The 26,550-nt window shown below is 41.9% G+C and overlaps 1 protein-coding gene across 3 annotated transcripts in view; it reads left to right on the top strand.

The window, feature by feature from the left end:
- Nucleotides 1-4,994: 4,994 nt before the first annotated feature.
- The window catches only part of ccdc102a (coiled-coil domain containing 102A), a 36,576-nt gene continuing 15,020 nt past the window's right edge, over nt 4,995-26,550 (top strand). Inside the window, exons 1-6 of one of the 3 annotated variants that reach the window (XM_041222102.1) lie at nt 4,995-5,099; nt 19,233-19,266; nt 21,070-21,787; nt 22,785-23,005; nt 24,384-24,492; nt 25,538-25,654. In XM_041222102.1, the coding sequence (XP_041078036.1) occupies nt 21,146-21,787; nt 22,785-23,005; nt 24,384-24,492; nt 25,538-25,654 (1,089 nt within the window). In that variant the 5' untranslated portion in view covers nt 4,995-5,099; nt 19,233-19,266; nt 21,070-21,145. The remainder of the gene's footprint in view (nt 5,100-19,232; nt 19,267-21,069; nt 21,788-22,784; nt 23,006-24,383; nt 24,493-25,537; nt 25,655-26,550) is intronic. The other 2 variants (XM_041222103.1, XM_041222101.1) reach the window with 2 other exon arrangements.

The raw sequence follows: 26,550 nt of genomic DNA on the forward strand, positions 1-26,550 counted from the left end.
AAAGGGTTAGACAACATTTAATATTAGAATTGAACAGTAAAGGGATTTGAATAGATCTATTTCTTTCTTGGATGAGCTTCTTCTCTTCTCAATCATCCTGAACCTACACAACCAGCTGAAAACTGCCAGCTCTGACCGGCACACACAAGTGCTCTGCTCGTGAATCGTTTGATTTATTTATTTATTTTTACATATTAGATGCAGTTGTGGTGTTCAGAGTCAGACCCTGTTATGAGAATACAATGAAGGGTAGCTGTGCAATGCGCTCCAATGCCGTGGATCACACAGTCCAATGGACTGCTTGTGCAAACCCTTTCTCATTCTAGTGGATTGCGTCTACAGCATCTTCCCCCAATACCTATCTTGTTATATTTACTGTCCTTCTTATCTTGCTGATTCCCTATCTTCCTAGGCATTAACTGATATCACAGAATGCTGATCTGTTGGTGATTCCAAAAAGTTGGTTAAAATCCTGCAGGGGCAAGGGCTTTTAGTTTTTATTCACGCTGCCTGCAGAATTCTCTACCAGTTAATTTCAGGAAAGCTGACACAATTCACTAGTCCAGATTGAAGATGTATTTGTTTAAGTGTGCCTTTTCATAGGAACCGATTATAACCACAGGCTCATTAGTGATCGTTTAATTTCAATTGTGAAGTGCCCTGAGATGCCTGGACATTAAGAGGGCTACACATATAGATATATATAATAGCTGATTAATCTGCACTGTTCAGTATGTGGTGTTTTTGCTTCTCTGTCTCTTCTTCCTCTCTGTTTGCTTGCCTTTGTCTTGTTTTCTCTCAATGTCTCTCTGTGATCAGGGGGTGAAGTGTGTACTAGCGTATAACACCAGGTTGTTATGTGGTTGCTGCATGTGCAGAAAGATACATGTACAAAGACTTTAGCATCTTTGACCTCTGTCTCTTCCATCCTCTATCACAAGTTTATTGCAAAGTTCAGGTCAATCCAAACCTGGTACTGAAGAACCATAAACCATAGCAGGGTTTTGTTTGTGTCTGGGAAATGCATACATTTTAAACCTGCTTCAGAAAAATGCAATTCTTCTGATATAGGCAATAAGATGAATAAAACTAAAAAAGAAATCTGGACTAGTAACAACTGTTAATAAAGTTATGAGGCTCTTAATAGCATTAACAACATTATCTGTAAAGATGGTTCTCTGCCTGTGTATTGTAAGATATAAAGAAGTCGATTTTAACTGTCGATAACATGTAGTTTGGGTGCGGGATACATTTTCCTTTAGGAAACATTAAGGACAAACTGGATGTGATGTTCTTAACCTTGAAAAAAATACAATGTACTGTACTGGGCATGCAAGAAAGAAAAATAAACCCTGGGGCTGTACTTCCATCTGCTGGCGAGAGGGAAATATTATTGCATAGCTAGCATTGTGCATTTAACAAGGTCTGCCATATGCATGAGCCAACAACAGAATGAAGTTTTTAAAGCACTTTGCACCAGTTAAGAAATACCCCAAAGCCCTATACAATTATTAGAAACAGCACTACAAAGTTAGAAAGATACAGATAGAAAACAGCACTAGGTAAAACTAGATGAATTTTATTAAGAATTATGAACAGATCACACACAAAAGGAAGGAAAAAAAGAAGTTTAGCCCAAGGGCACTGGGTGAGGTAATGGATTTCCAGCAGCTTACAGATGGTCCAGGAAGCCGGGATTCAACTCAGTCTGCTAATCCTGGGAGGAGGAACAGAGAGTGGCCTTCAGTGCTGAAGACTGCAGGGGAGAGCTATGAAGCTTCCCGGGCATGCAGAGCGGAGAACAACAGGAGAGAAACTGAAAGGAAAGACAAACTCCTACATCACAGAAACACAGGAGGCAGGGGTGGATTGATACACCAGCCTTGTCAGACAGAGAAACAAGCAGATCAATGGATAAAGCGGTTTCTTGGGATCACAAGATCTGGATGTTTGTATTAATCCTTCCAGGCTTTAACAAGCCGAATAGGAATTTATTTATTTTGAAGCAAATGCAAAGGTTCATTTTCATACATTTGTATGGATAAACCCAGCAACAACGAACTTAGCTGGTAACTTATTGGTCTAGATTGACACTTTTCCACTCAATTGATCTAAACAGATTCAGATCTAAATAACATCAGACAAAATAAAGTGCGACCCACCTGCACGGTTCGTGATATACAAAAGTAAATACAATGAATGTACCACATATTCTAATCTAACACTGTTTCAGTTTAAAAGAAAGCAAAATATTTTATGACATTTTTTAACTTTTGAAGAGATGCTTGGGTTATGCGTTGTCAAGCCCAAATAATGCATCTTCATTTTGCAAAAAGTTGCGATGGTTATATACCTCGAGAGAGTTGAGGTTGATATCCTGTATTAATTCATGTTAATTTATTAATTTCCGCAGTGCTGCAACAATTGCAATTTCTCTGCAACAACAAAACATTCGCAACACAAAACATTCGCAACAGAACAGTTGTGAGAAATTTGAGAAAATTTGCTAGATCTTTGAGTATTTGCCCCGATGTCTTTTTACATGCATATTTAAAGTTATCTACTGTATAACAGATCAGCTACCTCAATAAACCATGCTGCTTCTAAGAATGTTATACACTTCAGTGAAATCCTTTGCCTTGCCCAACTTCTTTTAACGAGATGTTAGCCTGGTATTGTAGTGTATTTCCTATTTAGTCCTAGAATGTAACACACAATAAGGATATTTTTAACTGGGTACAGCTGACACTCTGCCAAAAAAAACCCAACATTAATACAATACTTCCTATGGTAAGTGAACCAGAGTAAAAGCTAATCTCGTTAATAAATATGATACATGCACTGGTGAATATAAGCATGCGTCGTGTGATGGGATAAGCGTTTGGGTGAACTCTGTTTGTTCAGATATGTGAGGAATTTTGCATGGACACTGAAAGGTACACAGATTTCAACACTGCAGTGCACTCCTTCCTTTTGATTCACAGTTCAGACAGAACCCCTCCCTCTAAACAGACAGCTCTGGATTACTAGTCCTGACACACTGCAGATCACCTGGCTGGCAGGGAATTTCAAGCTTCTTGAGCCATCTGTTTATGCCCAGGAGTAAACTGAATAATACCTCAGAGCTAACCTGGAGCCTCTTGGTTTATTTCGCTGTCACATTTTTATGGTTTATGATGATCTCTACAAGTTGAAAGAGCAATGCTCCTTTTTTATACAAACAAAGCAAGAATAATGAGGATTACTTGCTGCTTCTGGGAAGAACAATAAAACACTCGCAAAACATCTATATTGTAACTTATTCTGCTGAAGATACTGGGGTCATTTCAACTCATATAAATACTGCCAACCATTTAAATATTAAAAATAGCATCAAACCTGGCTTTTTACTTACTGTATACTCACACAGACTGTTAGAAACTGTTTTTCACAAAGTCCCCCGCCTACAGAGATTTAGATGGTGTCAGTAATAAGATCTGTCACAATTTAACAGACCCACAGTATGAACCCCCAGCACAGGGATTGTTTGACTGGCCTACGTGTCCTCGCCAATATCGTTTATATCAACACGCCTTTGTTTCTGAAAATGCTTATTTCAAGGAATTTCATTTTCAGGATTTATTCTGTTTTGGAGTTAACCACGAACCCAAGACCAGACTTCAAAGTCTTCTCTCATTAAAACTGCTCATCACGTCCCCTGAGTTACATACACATACAAACACTCCTAATTAAACCAATATCCTAGTGCTGGCAAAGATCTTGCACTCCCTGTTTCCAATTATACTCCCTTTTCAGCTACGCCGGGGCCTGTTCGATTTACAGTTGGCAGGAGTGACGGACAGGCTTTGAGGAGAATGGTCAAAGCTTTTGCCAAGGATTGGGACTCAATTCTTCAGGTTCAGTCCAAGACCGATCAGTTTCATCTTCCTTCAAACTATCAATCTTAAGCCTGGCCCGCTGTTTTCAGCCTGGAACAGTTTTAGTCTTGTTTGGTTGCATCTTATTTCATTCTTTTGATATAGCGAATCCGCCGCAGTCAGCAAGCCACATGTGTTTCTGTGAACCTGCCTTTATAAATAACTATACAGACTAATAAACAAAAATGATAGATTACAGTAAAATATGTTGACTGAAGTGCTATTTATAAATAAGAGGAGGCCATTGGGCCCAAAAATGCTTGTCTGGTGTCTAGTTGCTGGTCGAACTCAAAACTGAGCAAGTCCAGGGCGGATTTGAGGCTGGCAGGGGAGAGTGTAACTCCACGGGGGTAGGCAGCAGCACGGCTGGTACGAGAACGTAGCGATCTCTGTTAACGCAGGCAGACACATCACACAGGGCACGGCAATTCACACACAGGCAGAGGGCAGGCGCAAACCCAGGACCTCTCACACTAAAGCATAGTGCCAATACCGCTGTACAAAAGAGCCGGCTCATGTCTCTGTGTGATTACGTCACCTACCAGTCCTGCTGCTGTCTTCCCTCATGCATGCTACAATATATATATATATATATATATATATATATATATATATATATATATATTCGGTAATGCTGTTATTATATGTAAGAAAATATGTAATGTGAGTAAAAAAAAAAAGAAGGAAGTTCTTGATCCACCACTGTTACAGGTCAGCGTGGAAGCAGACCCTAAACAACATTGTGCACATATTTAAAGGACGGTAAGAACTCCCTCTGTAACCCAACCCCAGCACTGCCCCCATTATTGCCATGTCTACCAGGGTTCCAAAACGTATAGAGCTTTCAGCCCACAAATATATTGCAATATTTCGTTTGACCTTGTAAAAAAAAACACAGCTCTTTGTATCAAGGGAACCAAATTGAGGCTTCTCCTGCAAAAAACAAATCCCTTTCGCCGCTTTTGGACCCGCCCATATTCTCGCACTGCCGCGTCCTGATTCGTTGGGAAAATCCACAGCTCTCTCCTGGGGCCCGCCTTCATCCGGTGCCCCTCCTCTTCGAGCCTACTCCTGGACTCCTGATTGAATTCCTGCTAGCTGAACGGGAACAGAAACGTGCACAGGAAAAGGGAGCGTATCTGCTGATAAATTATTTACAACATTCACATACATCGCCACAAGGTCAGTATAGCCACTTACTTATTTTAATGCGCGGTTTAAACAGATATATAATAGTTACAAAACAGTGAAATTAACGGAATAGCTACAGTACAGTTACAAAACAGTGAAATTAATGGAAAAGCTACAGTACGATTTCACACGAGATTTCTCACTGCATCCAATACACAAGGAAGTCGGGCTTTTTAAGTTTTGTACTGTACAGCAAGACGCAAAATATTTTTTTGCATTTGATTTTTTTTTTTTTTTTTTGGAATTTGTCTTGCATACAGTATTTTCTAAATACTGTACATCAACAACAAAAAATAAATAAAAACAAATTATTTTGTTTTTCTTTCAAATTCCTCGATTTTCTTCGGTAAGGTTTGTTTGAGTGACAGTTACAAGTTTCGAAAAACGCCAGTGAATGCAATTACCTGATCTAATCCAATGAGCGGTGTTATTGCTCTTGGCGTTGTGCGTCCTCTTATGCATATGCAATTGCATTGACTTTTAAACTGGGAAACTGGGTTTTATAACGTATTGTTTTATGCCAGTGCTGTCAGAAGTTTCAGGTAGGTTGCGTTGGTAGTAAACTTGACAGGAATTATTTAGATGGATGGCTAGGTCAGCCAGTGGGCAGGCAAAGCTTGGAAAGTTTGTGAAACTGTTTATCCAATCAGATTTCCCAGTAGGCGGGATCAGAAAGTTTTATTTTTCTTTCTGATTTCGGTCATGGAGCAGTCTGCACCAGGCAGAGATGAGAGTAGTAAAACACCAACATCAGCACTCACAGATTTGCCTTTTGCAAATTTTAACTTAATTTAAAAGACTTTCTTTGTTTTGTTAATGCTATTTTAAAGTACAAGTTATTTTTGGTGCGCTGTACTGTAGTTGCAAGCGGGTTTTGAAAGAGGGGATGGTGCTGGTGTAAAATTACTTTAAATAAGGTAAACAAACTGGTCTGCCAACAAGGTGCACAGACACCAAGAAGTTTAGTTTATAATTAACAAGATTGTGGGACAGTGTAGCTGTAATAACACAGGCATTAAAAAGTTCAGATAAAGGAAGATAAACAAACATAGACACTCTGCACAAATATGGGACTGCCCTAAACCCTCTAATAGTGAAACCGCAGTGACTTTTATGTTCAATTTTCTTGCGCGCTAACTTGCTTTTCGCTAATAAAAATGTACGCAGATCTTCATGTGGCACTGAGGCAGTGTCTCATTTCTAATTATATCTGACTTTGTTTCATGCAGTTACAGTCACAACGCCTACATCTCAGGATCCACTTGCTGAGCATGTGGAAAAAAAAACATATAAATAAAATGGGTTTCATTTATTATATTAAAAAAATAAAAATAAAAAATCTAATAGAACCCATGAAGCCCGGTTGGCCTACATCCGAGTAGAAAGTTAATTATGATGAAAGAGAATTTGCTTGCACAGTGGCATCCGACAGCACGCAGGCACACAGCAAACTGCTTGATGTGTGGTTTCTTCAGAACCCTTTTGCTACAGCCCTATTGCAATCCAAGCTGGCATGCGAGTTATACATCTATGAAGCATACACCCCCTGAATGTATGGGCTTCTCTCAAGCATAGACTTCCTAATTGTGCCAAATTGGGTCTAATTGTTTTGTGGTTTGTGACGTCACCATGGGGAAACTGCACTGTATTTAACCAAGGCCTCCAGAGGGGAAATGCCTGAGATCCAAGTGAATTGGCCTGCTGTTTCCCACCCACAGCTTCTTTTTATATAAAAATATGTTACATTTTAAAAGTCGTACCAGTGAAACATAATTCATAAGTAAATAATACATAAGTATTATTAATTATTTACACCCCCCCTCCTCCCCCCCCCAAAACACTCAGACACAGACATTCACTGTGCAAAGGAGGTATCTTGTTACCACATGAAAAATACTTGGGGGGGGGGAATTGGAAACCAGAAGTCTATTAAAACATACGGTAATAATTGCATTTGAACTAAATGCGGAAATATTTGCTTTTCACTTTTCTTTCCTTTCTCCTGTCTTGGTCTTCTCTCTGGATAATCAATCTTCTGTTAATCAAAACTACAAAATAAATGCACGTGTAAGGTAGGGTTCAGTTTCTGAATTCAACTGGAAAACAAAACAAAAGAAAAAAAACATTTAGGCAACTTCACAGAAGGTCATTTTAAACAAAAGTCAATGCAAACAGGGCAATTTTCCACAATTATTGAAGTATGCTTTTTACATCTGCAGTGCATTCGTTGGTTTGATTTCCATCTGTCAAGGCCTCAGTCAGTGACACATTTAAAAACATATATTACAATTATCATTTGACTTTAAAGTCAAGCTACTGTAAAATTAATGAAATTAATGAAAAAAACAAACAAAAAAACAGAAGAAATGTGATCATGAATCATTTGTGGGTAAGAGTTTCAACTCTGCTGTTCTTTTCACTCACCTTAACATTATTGTGTTTGCGTGTCACTGCTGGTAACTGGTATAGGATGAAGTAATAATTGGCTACTTCTAGCCCATGGTAGCCTTTTGCAGCGTCTAAATTGTATTGACTAGCCCAGACATTTTTTTAGACCTTTTAAAATGTAACTTTAGAACAGCTCTGTCTTGGCTTAAAGAATGGACAGATACCAAAATGATGTTAAGTTTGGATTCAGTGTAAAGTATGCTAAATGTTTTTGTAAACCTCGCTGATGTTGCTTATTGGTTCTTTTGTTTGAAAAGGCAATTGAAAGAGACTTGGATTCCTTCACACTTTTTATATACACTATAAAAGGGTACCAATCATGCATTCATTTTTCAAACAGAAACGGTAGAATCCATATGCTCAACATGTGGCTCTGATTGTAAAACTCAAGGGCTTGACTGTATCGCGTTAGCTGTGTTTCAGAGTGCAGGCTCTGTGTGGTAGTGCTAATCCGCAATTCCTTAAGTGATTTTGTCTGATTAGTAAAGTGTTAACTTAATTGGCTGCTTTTGAAGAGATTAAACCAGGTTGTCACTGCAGCCTTTGTGTTGTGATAGATGAATGGTCCAAAGATGATAGACAAAGAGAAGGGAGGTGCAATACCTTTTATTGGACTAACTAAACAATAATTAATCACAAGCTTTCAAAACCTCAAAGGTCTCTTCAGGTGAAAGAAAGAAGGCTTTCATACTTTCACCTGAAGAAGAGACCTTTGAGGTCTTGAAAGCTTTTCTTGTTATGGCAGTTCACTAAGAGGATTTGCTATGCAGAATGTTCTTTCTTGGTCAAGTGGGCTTGACAGATTTGAACTGGGCAACTAGCTACTGCAGTGTTCCCGTTACATGAAACTGCACCCACTGTGAATAAACTGGGTCAGCTTTGTACAATACAGAGGAACACTGCTTGGCCTTGGTGTATAAATACCTACCAAGGTCTTTTGTGTAAAAACCTTAATTTGATACTCCTTATTACAACAGTCACATGAGAACTTTCCAAGTGCCAGGTAGTACAGTCATATTAAACCATGCTTTCCAGGATACATCTGCCTGGGACGTTCTTGCAAGTAATTTGAGAAACCTAAATGAAACATGAATTATAAAGCACCCCTGCAATGTGTGTGAATCACGAGAGATAAAATACTTCGCAACCCTCTATAACAGGGCGCGTTTACAGGCTGTTCTCAAAAGCTAAACATTTCATATGCAGTTATTGTAGTTGCATAAATATAATAGCTTCTCTCCATGCAAAATACAACTTGGGCATTACAGTGTTAATATTTGCCTTGCTTGCATGTTTCCTTCCTGTCTATAAGTCAGCTAGAAAGAGAGCGCGACTCAGACCACACTGTCGGCGCTAATAAAGCATCCAGACTGGAAGTGAAGTCACTATTGTGCTATTGAGGTACTACTGGCTGTGCACCGCGCAGTGCAGGAAACACAGCACAGCGTAACGTGGCATCAATAAAATAGGATATGTGTTTCAATAATCAGATCCTCAACACTGAAGACTAAATCACAGCAAGAGACTGCCGGAAAGCTGAGGAGTGTGTAAGGGTCCACTACCCAAACTAGGTCTGCCAGACCCCCATAGCCTGGGAAACATACTGTAATCGGAGCAATACACCTTAGAATGAGTTTAACAGCAGCAGCAGTAGTATATAGTGTGTACAGTATGAAGGGTAATATGAAGGGGTCCCTGGGGTGAGTGGGTGTGTTGACACATCCATAGCAAAATAGCAGATGCTAAAACAGCTTTTGATTGAATTGCAAGAGAGTACTGCATATGAATACTGTAGGTGGGATAAAGGACAACATTAGGATCTCTTGGCAGTGATTTAAGTGTCCCCTGAGATTTAGAAATCGTTACAGTTCATTAATATTGCTGCTACTACTAATAATAAACGTAATGATGTACAGAAAAGTTCAGCAGACCTGTCAGGAAAAAAAAAAGACAATATTGGTATTAGTGCCCATTGTGGTTCAGATCAAAGCTTGTAAGGGTTTCGATTCTCTTCCTAGATACTGAGGTGTAGTAGCAGAGTGGTCCATCACCCTGGTGAGATCACAGCACATATGTCTATTGAGATCACCACAACGTATTGCACACTGAGCTGAGAGGAGCCTTGCAGAGTAGGAGGGCTGGGGCCAGGGCTGTCGTGGAGGGTGTAGGGCTGCGGGGGTATTGCATTGAACAAACACAGGACAAGTGTCTTATCTGTATTATCTGTTTAGTTTTCAGTGATGGTTTACCATAGAGAAACATGGGTCAGCCAGCAGGGTTGTACAGTGGGTTCATTGAGGTTTTGCTTGGCAGGGATGTGACCATAAATCCTAACTAATGGAATGCCCCATCTTCTCCAAAGGCTTTGCCTCTGTAAGAATCCGGAACTGTTTAGCTAAATTGTCCATGGTGAATGAGTAGCGACCCTAATACCCTGGTAGTGCCTGCCAGCCCAGGCAGCGATGCATTAAGCTGAAGCCAGCTGTTTAAACTCTTACCCGTTTGTCTGCATGAGTTCTTCAGAGCCTCTGTGGTCACTTACCCAGTTCTGTTAACCCCTTCAACTGTTTTGTACAACTTTGACTACCTGCCCCGTACTCTACAGATCAAAGGTTCAATGCAAATAAACCTCTGCTGAGCTTCCAGGTGCATGCTGTAGGAGGCAGTGTGTGCTGCGTGTGCTCACGTGCATCAAAATGTCTCATCAGCAAGGATGGCTGGAAATCTCTTGGGGATCAATTTTTTCTACGGTAGATTCCTGATGACGAAACCCAGAATCAATCTGCAAAGTCCCCTACATCCACCCTCTGCGCCAAGCTCTGTGCCGTGATGGCATGCGCTGGTTAGAGTGTGTTTTTAAGGGACCAGGTATACACTGTAAGAAACTGTAAGAATCCTCAGGATACGAGAAGGGACACCCCTGGCCGTGAATTCTGATCAAATGCGTTCTGACCTTCCATCTGTGTCTCAGTTAAAGAGATCCATAGGCAGGAAAGGAAGTGTCCCCCCCCACCCCACCTCCCCCCCCAATGGCATCGAGGATTATACTGTAAGCAAACTGTGCAGTTTGCCCTGAAGACGAGTCTCAAGTTTATAACAGGAAATGACTGTTGGATGAATATTATTCAGTTGAGATACAGTATCTCTTGAATCACACTGGCAGGCTTGGGGAAATTAAATATTATCAGCTGCAGTCTTTATGGAGTAGGGAAAGTTGAGTTTTGCTAGTACTGTATGAGTGCCAAATTATCTCTAATGTTCAGTGTTTGCTGTGATGTGTGTGCTGTCAGCCAGTTAAAAAGCAGATCTGTTTTCAAAGGAATTTATCGGGTGAAAATTAGTGCATAAAATGATTTCCCTGGCTTTCCTGTATCTATTCTACATGTATTCTAATGATTGGAATGCTGGCTAATGCGGTACTGTAATTTCCTGGGTGTCCGCTATAAGGTGTGAAATCTTTTAATTATGATCTTCAGTGGCTCCTGCTGTAAAGGGCACTCCAGAGAAACTGCAAGCTTTCACTCAAGCAGTATTGAGCAATCAGCACCTATTATTGAGAGGCTGTGGCCTCCTGTCAGCTTGTATAAGCACTGTACCTTCACCTCCCTGCTTCAGCATTACAGCACAGACTGTGCTTGCTGTAACAGCAGATCTGTATCAGTATCATCAAGTGCACAAATAATTTGAAGTCCATCGTTTCCGTTCTCTCCCCGCGACCTCAGAGTCTTTGACACGCCTTCAGGGGGCGCTAAAGTAAAACGGTGGGTTTCAATCTGTTAAATTTTTAGATGGAAAGTATGCATGGTTATTCTTTTAAGATGGCTAATTTATATATTTGTCAGAGTGACAATATGCATGCTTATCCCTAACCCTAACCCCATGCTGGATGCCTGAGAATGCTGACCTGCACAAATACATGAAAGTACAGGGTTATTATCCACACTATAGATTGCTGTTGGTTCAATTCAAGACCATCTGGAGGTGCCTCTCAAAGTTTCCTTTTTAATTGGTAGGTGATTCCTGTACAGAACTTCTGGTAAAACCCCATTGACTGGGCCTGTTCAAGCCTAGAAATTGCTGTGCAGTAACTGACCTCAACTGATGCATTGCTTGGTTGGTATCTAGTGTTGGGCAAACAAGTTCCTGCTGTATAAAAGCAGTCCAGTGCAGAGGCAAGCGAAAGCTGGTACTCTATGTGGTGTAGCCAGTGGAAACTGTGCAGTATGGTATTAATATGTGTTCTAAGTTGTGTGTTTAGCTCAAGTGGTGACTAGCGAGAGTCTAGGATGAGGGGGAATCGCTCCCAGTGTGGCATGGATAGCAGGCTGGCATGCACAGGACTGGGGAATTGCAATTAGCTGGATAGTAATCCTCTGCAGTAGCTGTCTTCAATACCGAGGCATTTATAATGTTCGATGAGAGACTGGTACAGATCACTGCTCAGGATGCCTGTTTATTCTGCTCAGTTCCCAGACTTTGTCCGACAACAAAGATCCATTGCTTTTTTTTAATGCATGTCTGGTGTTTGTGAACTCTACTATCGGTAATAAAGTATTCATGTGTGAAAGAGAGGAGAAGGTGGCTATACTAGATGAGACTCTGAGGAAGATCCCACCACCTGTCGGAGATGAAGGAATGAAGGTGATCATTTGGAAAGAAGTTCAGCTTTACCCGCTGAGAATGACAACAAATACATTCGTGACGGGTATTGTTTTTCTCCTTGTAAATGACAGCTGTATTAAGAATAAGAATGTGCATGCTGGTACTGTAATGCCATATTCACAAATGACTTCTGCAGGGGGCTCTGTCTGTGCATACTAATCCTCCCTTTCCATCTGACACAATTGCTGCTCTGATCCACCGGCACACGTGGCATGCAATTAGATTTCTTGTTAATTAGCTGATTGTTGAACTCGAGGTTGCAAATCTTTTCACATATTTGATCGTTCTCTCGTTTACCACAATTTGCTCTCCTCAGATGTGTATAGATGGGGGTTGTTCTGGAAATGGAAAGTTACAGCAATATGCATTTATTTTCCTGATTTCTATACTCTAGTACATCATGGTTGTGTCATTCATTTTATTGCCAATTCTTTTCGCCGACCAGTGAAAGGGGTCAGTGAATGTAGGGAGAGAAAGCGCTTCGCAGATACAGGCTGGGAGTGGAGCCCCCTGAGCAGATGTTCTTGTCAAAGACTTTATTGCCCCAGTGTGGAGTTGGTTTATGGGTCAGGGATTGGGAGGCACTGACTTTGTGCTGGGAGGAAGGGGGGTTCATAGGGTGGGAGCCTGTCTCTCAGCCTGCTGTGAATTCATCCTAAATGGAAAGAAGAACTACTACTCAGGGCAGGGAATTATTAAGGTAAGAAAGCAACAGATCAGATTCCCAGGCGTCCTACATTTCTGTCTAACTTTTAATCGTCTGTCAGTCTGTCTTTGACAGTATGATATGAGGTCTTTGACTGTACTCTCCTCGCTCTGCGGCTGTGGGACATGCTACTGGTGACACCAGAGAAGCCAAAGCAGTAGACATCTTTGAAGGCATAGTGGAGGTTTTCTTTTTGCACTAACATTTGTTCTCGACAGTGAGGTTTGTACAATACCTTGGTGTGTGCTGGAAAAAGACTGTTTAAATCTAAACATATGCATTTCAGATTCATTCTATCTTTCTTTTGGGTCTGTGTCTTTCTTTTCTCTTTCCTAACACTCTCTCCTTGCAGCTGTTGCTCTGCTGGTGAATCTTTAACAAGACACTGGGCATCCTCAGCGGTGCAGGAGTGTGGATGGAAACTGCGCTGCTTGTTTGTCAAGTAGCTGATCACAGCATCTCCGGGCAGGCTGGCTGTGCTTGTGCAGTTTTGCTTGGACTCTGTGCTGTCCCTCAGTCTGCTTGTCTGATCACAGCCTCTCGGGGCAGGCTGGCTGTGCTCCTGCAGCTTTGCTTGGACTCTCTGCTGTCCCTCAGCCTGCTTGTCTGATCACAGCATCTCAGGGCAGGCTGGCTATGCTTGTGCAGCTTTGCTTGGACTCTGTGCTGTCCCTCAGCATGCTTGTCTGATCACAGCATCTCCGGGCAGGCTGGCTGTGCTTTTGCAGCTTTGCTTGGACTCTGTGCTGTCCCTCAGTCTGCTTGTCTGATCACAGCATCTCAGAGCAGGCTGGCTGTGCTCCTGCAGCTTTGTTTGGACTCTGTGCTGTCCCTTAGTCTGCTTGTCTGATCACAGCATCTCGGGGCAGGCTGGCTGTGCGAACAGGATTTATTTACATATCAACACACTGAACAGCTCACGTGACACCCCCAGCAATGGCAGCGCACGGAGCACACACAACACAGTGTAGGAAAACTTTGGGATCTCCAGTCTCTGAACTAATCTCTGTTCAATAATAAACTAATGTTGCTGAAGAACTTCATCATGGTGGATAAATGGTTAGGGCTGATATGTGACTGGCGGATATGTGACAGGTTACTCTACCTGTTTATATGTGTTTTTTGAGTGTTTTATTGATGTTGCAAAAAGCAGATTAGACCAGATTGTGAAATAAGGGAAGTGTTTCTCCAAGGTTTTTGATCCATCACTCTTAAGTGACGTGCAGAAGAGACATGTGGAGGACCACGGGTTTTCATTGTCTGGTCCATGCACATGAGTTCAGTACTTGCAGTGTGAGGATTTGGTCTACTTTGAAAAAACTTCATCCACATTTGCATGTTTGTGCCAGTATACTGAGGCACACCCAAGTTTTTCAGATAACTAAGCTTTTCGTTACTAAAATCATTGGAAGCAAACAGTGATATGTCAGTGCGTGTGTGCGTGTGTGTGTGTGTGTGTGTGTGTGTGTGTGTGTGTGTGTGTGTGTGTTTTTTTTTTTTGATTGATTTCTATCAAAGAGAAATCTTCAAGGATCTGGAGGAGTAGCAGACAAGCTCACACGAACTTGTAATTTGTAAACTCGCAGACAGACACAAAGTGGTATTCACCCATACAGACAACATGACGAGATGCACTTTGTAAATGTGTCCCAGTGTTGCTGCGCTGTGCTGGGTGGGAGGCTACCCCTCCAGCTGTAAATATCTTGTTCTATTTACCGAGCAAAGGGCTTGATCAATAGCGTCTTTGCCTCTGCCATCTGCTGAGTGCTCAGTAAGCTTTTTTTCTCCTCCCTCTCCCTTCTCCTTTTACTTCCCAACTTCCTTTATCTCCTCTGGTCTTCTGTCTCTTTCTCTCTCTCACTATCTCCCTTTGTCTTCCTCTTCTTCGTCTCCCTCTTCTACATTCTGGAAAGCAGTGCATCTAGGCAACTGGTTGGAACAAAGTTCTAGACTGAAATGGATTAATAGAATCAAAGTTCGAAACTGCAGTCCACCTATTATTAACTTTATAACTTTATATAGTCAACACTTTATAACAATGGGTGGAATACAGGAATTACTCCTCAAGATATTGCATCTCCTTTTTAACAGTGTCCTGGAAGACCAAGGCCAGAACATATTATAAGTTGATTGATTCATGGTAGCATCTCTGCTGTTTGCCACCCCTCAATATTTGTGTTTGATTTACAGTACGTGTCTCCGTTAGCAACAAAAAAAAAGAACCTATTGGAATGTTTGTGAGTGGAACCTTTTGACATAATGATTTATGACCATTTCATAGCGATGCATTCAGTCGTCTTTTAAGCAGCCTTTACCGTTTACAGGTAGTTCTCTTCACTTTCTGTCCCTCACACTCCTCTACAGCCTCCTCCTCATTCCTGTCCTCCCTGTTGTAATCCCTCTCTGTCATGAACTGGCTTTATAATGAAGCATCTCTGCTCTCTAAATAACAAATTCATTCAGAGTTGGCCAGTAAAATAGGGTCGGTGTCAAGTAATGACTTTTACAGAACTCACAGACGCAACATGGCTGTGCGACCATTAAAGCTGCACCTGCTTTTCTTTTGGCACGTGGGGAATTTTTTGTGATGAAGAAAGGTGATATTGCATGCAATTTCTGTAGCACGTTGGTAAAATTAGGGGGCCAGTACTGTAGGTCCTCGCTAACTCTCTTACTTCTGTTCTCACTCTTACGTCCTCTGGGTTTCCTGTGACGTGTCCTCTCCACTTTACAGCAGTTCACTGAAGCAGCATTAAATCAGGACTCAATGGGTTTGATCCCCACAGACCAGGGTCAGAGACACAGTTATAGTAACTCTGCCTGGGTATGTCAGTTTAGCCCGTGCTGTCACCTTGCAACCTCTAGCTGCCCTGGAGCCCCCTTCCACTCCACCTGGCAATGAATTAATCCTGTTTTCAGTCCTACAGTATTGTGGCGGTGCCGTGCTGCACAACACAACTGCTTTCTTACCATCTGCTTCCCCACTGTTGGCTGCAGGTTAAACACGTACTTGCATCACAAATTTGCAAAGGCTTTCAGTACCACGGGGTGTTTTTTTTGGAAAATGTAAAGCTACTTTTGCATGCTATGAAGAGGCTGGAATTTGAGGACACAGGTTTTGTTTTTGTATTGTGCTGCATGTTTGAGAATAACTGTTTAAAAGTGTAGATTCTCTAAGGAAAATTTGATTTCCAGTTTCCACAAAGACTATTCCAACCAGGATCTTAACTGCAAATAAGATTTTGCTGCAACAGAATAAATAATTTTAAAATGAATGTTTGCAATTCTGTCACATATAGCTTTACTGTGTAGTGGGTCATGGAAATTACCAGCGGGCCACGGAAATACAATGTTGATTCCAAAAGAATCTTGCCTGGCGGAACTTTTAGAAGCTGATGTCTGTTCTTTGTAGAAATTCTGAATTGGCACGATGGTACACAGCAGCGATTCATTGTCAATGTTCTGTTCTCTGTGGTTGATGTTTCATTTGGTGATGTTTCAAAACTTTCAACTTTTGGAGCGCTCAAAAAAAAAAAAAAAAAAAAAAAAGAAGTATAGCAGGGTCAGGAAAAGACACTAGATAGGCGTTTTTACAACGGACAGGCCCTTGAGTTTAGGGGTACCCATGCGTACAATACCTTTAGTTTTATATTGTAACTGTCTCAGCATTCTGAATAAAATGTGGAAAACCAGCAGACACTCTAGTTTAGCACAGCACAGGCTCTTTCGATTACTCGGAGAAAGGATAAAATGTTGGGAATAGTTTCCCTTGTTCTGCTGGTGCTTAAAATGATGAAGGCATTAACAGGCATGTTTATTTTTTTAGGGGGTGGGGTAAACCCAGAAACACGGTGTTCCTGGCTGCTGAAATTTACGGAATAAAGGATGCTCTGTTTTCCAGAAAGCGAGATTCAAAAGTACATTGCAGGATTATCTTGATTTTCTTGAGATTAAGTCAATGCTTATGTTTTTTTTTTTTATTTTGGAACCCCTCCAGGCCCTTCCACAGTTGTAGTTTTGCCCAGAGGACTGTTTTAACGTCAGAAGAATAAAAAGGGGCAGTGTGTTGCAAGTCCTGCTGCTTTGTGTTTGTGTGGGCTCGCCATGTTTCCAGATGCATGTCTGTTGTGGAGGACTGAAACAATTCCGTCGTTTAGGAGCTGGCATAGTTGTAGCTGCCGAGAACAACAGCAATGGGAGAATGAAGGCAGTTTCCCAAGTTCATTGCTCGTTGTCTGTGCCTGTAATCTGTCTGTATTTCACCAGATGTATTGTATAGCGGAAGGAAACTTCCTAGCGGAAACAGGCTATTTTGTAATCATTTACTAAGCCATGTCTTGGAAAGGAAATCCTTAAGAAGATGCACAATCTCTCTCTCTCTCTCTCTCTCTCTCTCTCGCTCGCTGATCTATCCCAGTCTTTATAGCTTGGGAATGCCGTTCAATATCTGATTGTATTCATCAGGAATTTGTCATTTCCCCAACACATTTTTTTTTTTCTCAGCTGATCCATTTTGTCATCAACTTTATGTAAGACATTGTAGTGATAAGAAAGACATACATACAGTATATGTTTGAGTGTCGTAGGTAACAAAGGGTTAAACATTGATTCAGTTTGACCCTTTATGTCAATTATACTGAAAGAGACTGCTGGGAAATTTGTATTCTATGTAATGGACATGAATCTGTCTGTTTTCAGTTTCACCTCTTACTTTTTTGGGGGTCTGATCTAAGTGCAAGCCAGACGGTTTCAGCAGGAGCTGAACTTGGCATGCTGGTTGTACAAACATTACTGAAAAGTCTAGAGGCATAGTATTTAGTGTTACAGTCTTCTTCAACCAATGAATGTATTAATAACAATACACGATCTGATTTATGGTACTCAAAAAGGTAAGAAAAAAAAAAAAAAGACATTTGGGTCTAACCTTTTGTGCCTTAAACCGTAAGATCGAAACCACAATAAAGTCTAGTTTAAACAAAACTGTTTTTCTTCCACGTTTACACCAGCACCAAGCTACAAACGAGCCTCCTGCGATATTCCTGTGCTTGAATGAACAAATGAACTAGCTGATACCATCTTCATAGATGAACAGGGTATTGGATGATACCATGTCTTTCCTTAAAGGGGGGGCCTGGAATATTCATTCTGGTTTTGTTTCTTGCTTTATCCCCACCAGGGCTATTTTGTGTGTGTGTTTGGGGGCGAGTGTGTTGTAGAGGATGAGGGTGTTTGGCGTTTTATACAGTAGAGGCTGAAATCTGTGTCTCCTGTCACCACAACCACAGTGTAGCTAATTATATCTCGGTGACTTCAGTACCCACGGAAACCGGGGCTGGAAAATGCACAATTCCTAGCCGTCACTTTTAAGTAGTTCTTTTTAAGCGCTGGGTCTGACTGTCAGGACCATATTTGCTTTGTCTGTTAGTAAATGCTAGAGCAGTACAGTCATGTGATTTGGTGGGGGTGTGTCTATTCTGGAGTGAGTAGAAAGCCCTTCATGCACATCAGTATGGTTCAATTTATAGAACTGCACTTGAGCTGGGGACCCTTAAATTACTCTTTAGGCCAAGGGAAGTTGGAAGGGGTTGCCATTAACATTCAGGAAGGACAAGTCCCCTGTGAGCTGGAAACAAAATAACCCTGAACTGCCCATAAAGAACTGAATCAATCTGATAGTGCTGATGTTTTGCAGCCTTGTTTTTTCAGCTGCAGTATTGAAAGGGACGAGGAGTCATACAAGGCTCCCTGTGACGTTAATACCTCCCCCAACCTTGTAGTGTACTTGCTGTTTTGTCAGTTTGCTCGGGTGCTGCTCAATGAAAATGTATTAAAGCAGTGACACCGTATCAGAAGAAGTGCTCAGCCAAGCATTACATTATTTTCCATGCATGTTCTACCTTTTAATAATGCTATAGGATGCTATAGGGATATATTTCCCAGGTCAGGATTATGTACTTGCTTATTCATTTGCTTTATGGGATAGTATACAGTAAGCGAGTGTCCAGGAATCCTAGACAGCAATGACCTGATAATGCGTCTTTCCCGTTGTTTTCAATTTATTTGTAATTATAGCATTAATGCTGTTATTTTACCAAAGTAATAAAAATAAAGAACAGTATGTTATAATGCATAATTGTTAACAAGCAGTATACTGTATATAGTCTGCCTTCAGAAAATTAAATTTCTCTAAATTAATGTATTAGACTCCTGGTGTCCTAATCCTTTAAACCTGATCATGTTTTTTCTATAATCCGATACACTGTTTCTAAAAAAAGTTTGTGTTAAAGTTTTTTTTTCTTTTCTTCTAGCGTGCAGTTTGTTTAAGTCGTACAGCATGTATGTGTGAGTATATATATATCTTTTTTTGTAACTGTGGAGATGTAACCAGTTTCTTTTATATGTATTTTTGAAGACCAGGGAGACCTAGTTTCCAATATAACTATTCAGAAGAAAAAGAACAGGCGAGTTTGATTAAAACACAAAGCGCTGGTACAGTAGCTCCATTTGATGTGGTCCTGTAGCTTGCAGCTCTGCAACAGCAGAGGCCAGCAGAAAACAGGAAGGCATTGCTGGGGCGTGTTTAATACGCAGCCATTAGCATCAGATTGCACCCAACTGCAGTGCAGCCAGGCTGCGTTCATGTGGCATTCATTTATATATATATATATATATATTTTATATATTTTTCTATACATTGGCTTGCATTGTGTAGTATTAATATGCAATTTAAATTCTGATGCATACACTGTGTAATAGCATCAAATACATATTGATGATTTAATACCCATTCATGGCAAAGGGATATGCTGTTTATACTGTAATCTCTATCATGCACATTTTTATCATACACATACTGTATCTTTAATGTGCCTTTAGTATCTTTGCTTGTGAACTGGACGACTGAGTGGAACCTTCGCAAATTGTTGTGTTGTTCAGCATCCAACTAGTGGCTCTATTCGTTGTGTAATAATAAACGCTACTGGGATAATTAAAACAGGGGGCTGTGTGTGTCAAGCATGGAAATCAGACCTACATTAACAGTGAAATCTCTTGAATGTGATTCTGTATGTATAAATATGCAAAATGCTGTTTAAGGAATGATTTTAAAACAACACTGCTTTTTGGCCCCCTACCACCACCACCACCACCACCTCCACCACCATTTAGATCAATTGAGTAATCCCAGTAGTTAATGAGAAATCCTGGATAAGCTGCTTCAATGGGCAGCAGGACTCGCTTGATGTCTTATCAAGTGGACATTACTGCCTAGCAACACAAATAGTCCCCCTACAGTGTACATACACTCTTCCTGACTTAAATACCTCACATTTCTTAGCATCACCAATTAAGTCAGGTTAAAGTTCAAGGCAGGAAGCACAGAAGCTCATTGAAACATTCTCAAAAGGTTCCTTGCAAGGCAGGGACAGTCATTCTAACACTGTAGCCTAACTCTTAAGAAATCCAGCACACATTATGAAACGTTATCTTGCCAGTGCACACCTACATGCACACAGCCTCCCATACACACATACACGCACACAATGAAATCATTAACAGAATGCAGATATCTTGCATATTATCCTTGAGTTGTTTCAAATTGACAAAGACAGATGGCGTGTATCACAATAAAAGGCTTGTTTTGTGTTTGTGTTCAGCTGCCAAGAAGATTGTAGGCAGTGTAGACGTTACGTGCCTTGGAATGAGCAGTTTCTTTCCCATTAAGGCTTAGTGGACAGAATTCTTAACCCGACTCTGCTCAGTGGTCATGCCCAGCTGGAATGACTCAAACTGTGACCTTGTAGACAGTGTTCACTTTACACAGGTCTCCAGGTGGATCAGCTGTTTGAATGTTTTTTTTTTTTTGGTACCTTTTTGGATACTCTGGGTCCCAATCAAGTTCTCCTTTTGTGAAAGCTCTGTCTGGAAATTAAATAATGATTTAAAGGTTTATAACAGGTGACACTACTGTAGTTATGCTTTATCTGCAAGTTACTCTGTGCATCAAAAACGATGTAGCTTTGTTGCACCTTACTCTTGAATTCATATTTTACACTCATGAAGGCATGCTTTGTCAGTCATTTGATTTGTGTGTTTTTGAAGCTATTGATGGATTAATTAAAATCCCATCCACCCTCTTCCTGCTAGATAATCCATTTCCTCTCGGATTCAGAAGATGGGCTGTTAACCATAGTCAGTTCCCGCAAGTAACGCTGCAGCCTCAATGAATCACACGGCAAGTTCCCACGTGACAGACTCTGCAAGAGCAGGCGGGAGCCTCCTCTCAAGCTTGGGCCCTTCTCCGGACAGAATGCGTTCACCGGACAGCCTGGCCACCCCTAGCCCGAAAGGGGGAACCCCGAACTCCAGCCCGCCCCTACTGCTGTCCCCGGGGTTCGGGGGAGGTGAGGGGGGAGACTGGGAGGGCCGGGAGGAGCTGCGTCTGCGGGAGTTGGAGGAGGCGCGCGCACGGGCAGCCCAGATGGAGAAGACGATGCGCTGGTGGTCAGACTGCACCGCCAACTGGAGGGAGAAGTGGAGCAAAGTGAGGGCGGAGAGGAACAAGGCCCGGGACGAGGTCCGGCAGCTGCGGCAGAGGCTGGACACCTTGACCAAGGAGCTGACAGCGGTGCGTAGAGAAAGGCAGGAGCTCGCCAATGAGAACGAGCAGCTCAGGCAGGAGACTGGACGCCTTCGTGATGATAGAACACCCCCCACCACCATCACTGACGCTACTGCAAATGCCCAGCATTGCCTTGCTCTGAACCCACCCTCCCTCAACAACAAGCTGGTCTCCGAAGGGCTGGGGTCCCCTGAGCAGGAGCCCGTGCGGGATGTGGGTACAGAGAAACCTGATAACAACAAGGTGGGTTTGTTGTCACAGAAAGGCCATGCACAAGGTCTGACTGTAGCTGAATATATATTTGAACCTAGTATTACCATGAAACCACTTGTGAAAGTGCTGTTGTATATAGCAGATTGAAAAGAAAGGCTGAACCTTTGTTATATATACTGCAATGTGAAAGTGACCCCCCCCCCCCCCCCCCCGCTTATCCTGTTTCATTTCCTGTCATTGATATAGTCCACCTATAATACCGCTCTGAGTGTTCTCTATAGTAACACATGTCCCAGCAGGCACCTTGTATGCAATAATTGTGATATCTCTATCACAGTGGCTTAGAGCTCCATTGTGTCTGTATGTATTAGGGATCTCCTTTGATCTCATTCTGCTAACGGGTGATCAGGTGTGGAAGACACTGGATGTTTATGTAGTATATTCTCATGCAAAGGGCATTTGACAGGCACCTGGGTTTGCAAGATGATATCAGTGCTGTATAGTTTTCTATTATACAAATATATTAAATTTTTGAGTAGAATTAATACTCGTTAGGGCACACATAATAAAGGCATTATTAAACTAATAATAATAAAAAGTTTTGAGGTATAATATGTTGTATCCTGTAAGGATTTCCTCTGCCCTGCAGCAGTATTAATATGCTTTTTCTGTATTCCCTATATAATTCAGACTTCAAAACCATTTTGTCTTAAGGGTTTCCTCCTCAGAAGTGGTTAGGCTGGTGGATCTGGTTGCCATTTTCCTGGAGATGTGTGATGATGTCATGGGGAGTGGGCTAACGGTGGTGTGTGCGGAAATAAGTCAGACCCTTTTTTAGGTCTTGGCATTACAACACTTGGGTAATCCACAACACATGTGCTAGCAATCACATCGTACCAAGAACCCATGGGGAAAATGGCAACAAGAAGTCTTCACTGTGCAGAGATGGGGGGAAATAGTTTAGTCTTTGCAGGGTGTAGATTGCGGTTCGGGGGCGTGTCTGAGTGTCTGTGTGTCTTTCCCACAGGAGCTGGAGCTGCTGGAGTCCCTGCTGCGGGCAAAGGTGGCCGAGGGTCCAGAGAACTGGGAGGGGCGCAGTGCGGGCAGCCTCCGCTCGCCCCTCAGCCGTCAGGACCGCAGCCGGCTGCTCTGGGACGACGTGTCCATCATTGAGGAGGACGCCAGCAAGGTCAACGCCCTCCAACTGCGCCTCGACGAATCACAGAAAGTCCTGCTCAAGGAGAGAGAGTAAGGAGGGAAGGGGCGTAGACTGTATCTCACCTGGGAATGGACAGGGTTGTACAAGGGGGAGGGGCTTAGCGAGTGCCTCACCTGGGAAGGGGTCATGCGAAAGGGTGGAGCTTAGACTACAGTTAAACTGGGAAGGGGCAGGATAATTAAACGGGCAGAGATTTTGAAATTGATGGGATTGTTTGGGACACATTCAAATTGTATTCTGTGGGTTGTTTCCTTTTCTTTTACTAGTTGTGACTGCTATTCTCTCACCAGTATCCGCTTGAAAAATATCCTTGATCGCAAGGTAAAATTATAAATATAATTAAATTGACTGAATGATTAGAGAGGAGTAAGGGAAAAGGTTTCAGTTGAGACCCCAGTGCTGTCTATCATGTTAGTATTTTGCAGACTCCATTGCACAGTGTGTTAAATGTATAATTATATTTACAGCTGTCTGCTAGAGTTGTCCATTGAGATGACTTGCTGTACAAGGACAACTTGAATGAACGGTGATTGGAGACATTACTAGCAGTACGTTCGCACGACAATAATTTAAAATATGCAAACAAGCCAGAAGTATAAGAGCACAACATAATTAGGTGCTTAAAACACACCCCATCTAAAACAATGGCTGTGTGTGCCCCGAGCATATAAAAGGCTAACTTAAAACAGACTGAGAGGCATTTATATATCCTGTAAAAGATTGCTCCTTTTGATTGTAGAAAGTTTAAAACACACAGTAGATCTTTGCAGCCATTCCCCAGCTGTCTGTGCTTCTTCAGTAACACACTTGAGCAAGCATGCACAGGAGCGAAGAGCTACAGCAGCAGGTTCAGTGGTATTGGGTCAAAAATTAAGATGGCAATTTTGGAATGGCTGTTTGAAGCCGGAGATACCTGAAATATAATAACTTGGTGCCTAAGCGAAATAGATATTGTTATAAACATGTTGTTCCTTGGTGGTTGTTGCAGTATTAGTCTTTTTTAGTTTTGGACCATATAAAGTGAAGCAGGCCTTTTGGGGGGGGGGGGGGCTCATAAATTGTCAATCTGGGCAGAGGTAAATCAGTGAAATGGTCTCCAAAAATGTCAGAATTTTTAAAAAGAAATATTTCTATAGCATTGTGTACTAATGTCTACTATCCATAACTTCAAAATGCGCAATCACAATTCGAAGGTTAAACTTATTAGAAGCTCTAGTCAAGTGGACAAGCGTTTTGGCTGCTGTGTTCATCAGTGTACCGATGCAGAGCACTGAATACAACCAAGCAAGCTCCCCGGTGTGGTTGTTTGCAGTGTGCTTGTCATTGGTCCCTAAGGGCGTTGTTGTTGTTTCATTCCACTCTGAGCTCCCCAGCCCCTCTGGTGACTTGTGTGTTTCTCCACCTCAGGGACAAGCTTTCTCTCAGTAAGAGCATCGAGAAGTTGGAGGCTGAGCTCAGCCAGTGGAAACTCAAATACGAGGAGCTCAACAAGACCAGGCAGGAGACCCTCAAACAGGTGAGGGGTTAAGCTGGATACCACAGAGGAGGGGTGCCCGAGTCTCTCTGGTATGCATCTAATCCGGTTCAGAATCCCTATCTGAGGAATCTGTTGCAAAACCGTCAATGCATGTAACCGTATCTCACTAGAGTCGGGTGTGGGGTTTTAGTGTGCATACTGTAGATCTGTAAGCATTGATCAACCCGGGTGAGTTTGGCATGTGAGCTCTGTATGTTTGTCTTCAGAGTTAAAATAATCTGCTACAAAGGTGATTGGAAATTGGTGGGTTTCAAATCGCGCATGAGAAGTCGCTGTTGCATATATATGTCAGAATTCTGTTACATTGAATCCTGTGTGCTGATGTCCTCCCATTCATGGAACATTGCAGATCATTTTAAAGATCATTAAAAAAAAAAAAAAAAAAAAAAAAAAATAGAAAAACTTTTCATGTTTAATAGATGCTTCTGAGAATCGGCTTGATCCTTGTAATGTTCACAACTCATTTAAAATATTCAAGTTATTCAAATGTTCAAATGAGAAACGGCTCATTGATTCCCCTGCATGTAATGTAAGATACATACTGGGTTGATATTTGAATAAAATATTCATTTACTACCCTAGAGACTCTTAACTAGATAAATACCAAATCATACATCATCCAATTGTACAAAGTCCACCCATTTTCTTAAGCCTAATTCCAGTATTTGTTCAGCATTGTGTCAATTTGTTTTAACGATGTGGCCAGTAGAGGGCTCCCTAATTACAGGCTGGATTCACAGCAGAGAAAGACAGACTCCCCATTAAAACAGAGGATTAACAAACAAAGGAGGGGAAACTAATGCTGCCACAAGAGAAGACCAGTAAGCAAAGCCCATTAATGTCCAACAAATGCTGTCAATCTTCAGATCTTTTTGCATTTACCTTCCACACCAAGACTGTGTGAACAGTGTAGATTAGTGTAGTTCAGTACTAGAAACATGCCCTTCCAGGTATGTATCGGAAATGAGCAAACCCGGGGATTCAGCCCCCCAGCATGTTGATCTCTCTCTGCCCCCCTGCCCAGCTGAACCTGCTGAAGGAGGTGCACCAGGACGAGCTGGGCCGCATGTCAGAGGTCCTGGAGGATGAGTTGGGCGCTCGCTCCAGCATGGACAAGAAACTGTCTGAGCTGCGAGGGGAGGTGAGGACAAGAGCGTTGGCTAATAACCCCTCGCTTTATTCATCTAAAAACCACGTAGACACATCCTGAGCTTGTTAGCTATAATGTACACTGTGGCAAATTTAAGATTGTAATAAAACCTTAAATTGGTAATAGTGCTTTGCAATTATTGCATTTATTGTGCAAGACCATGCACCGTCAGCAGCAGCTGTCCTGTCTCCGTGGGGTGTAATAAGAGTTTGTGTATGAAATGGTGAAAGCTTGGTGCCAGAGGTGGATGAGGCAATGACGTTTAACGCTTTGCCCCCCGCCCTGCCCTGTCCGTCACGCTCGGCTGCCTATCTCTTTGTGTGTGGCGTGATAAGCTGCTGTGAGCTCAGGGAGGATTACAACCTTTTACACAAACAGCCGTGAAAAAAAGAACCCCAGCAGTGAGCTGAGGGGGCAGTTCTGGCTGTAGCTCTGGCTCTGGCTCTGCTGGCCTCGGGGCTCCAGGCTGCTGCTTGTACCACAGCCAGCTGGGGACCAGGGGGCAGGCACTGTCACATAGACCCATCGCCTCACTGCCTCTGACACAGGCAGGGAGCCTGTCCCGCTGCACTGGAAGCAGGTCATCGAGGCTGGAGCCGACATCATTAAGATCATTCTATCCTGCATCTGGATTTGATCTCGGTTATTTAATCTCAAGCCCAATTCAATATATATATATATATATATATATATATATATATATATATATATACTGGAGTGATGGATATCATTTGTGGGGGAAAATAAGGGGTGGGGGGAGTAATTGTACTATAAATTGAATATATATGGAGCAGTATTAATTTAGATTTCATAAAGATTTAATCAGTGACTTATTGAATGGAATCCAAATGAATTATGCTCCTCATCCACTCTGTTTTATTGCATGA

The sequence above is a fragment of the Polyodon spathula genome, chromosome 21 (genome assembly GCF_017654505.1).
Source record: "Polyodon spathula isolate WHYD16114869_AA chromosome 21, ASM1765450v1, whole genome shotgun sequence".
Classification (NCBI taxonomy): Eukaryota; Metazoa; Chordata; class Actinopteri; order Acipenseriformes; family Polyodontidae; genus Polyodon; species Polyodon spathula.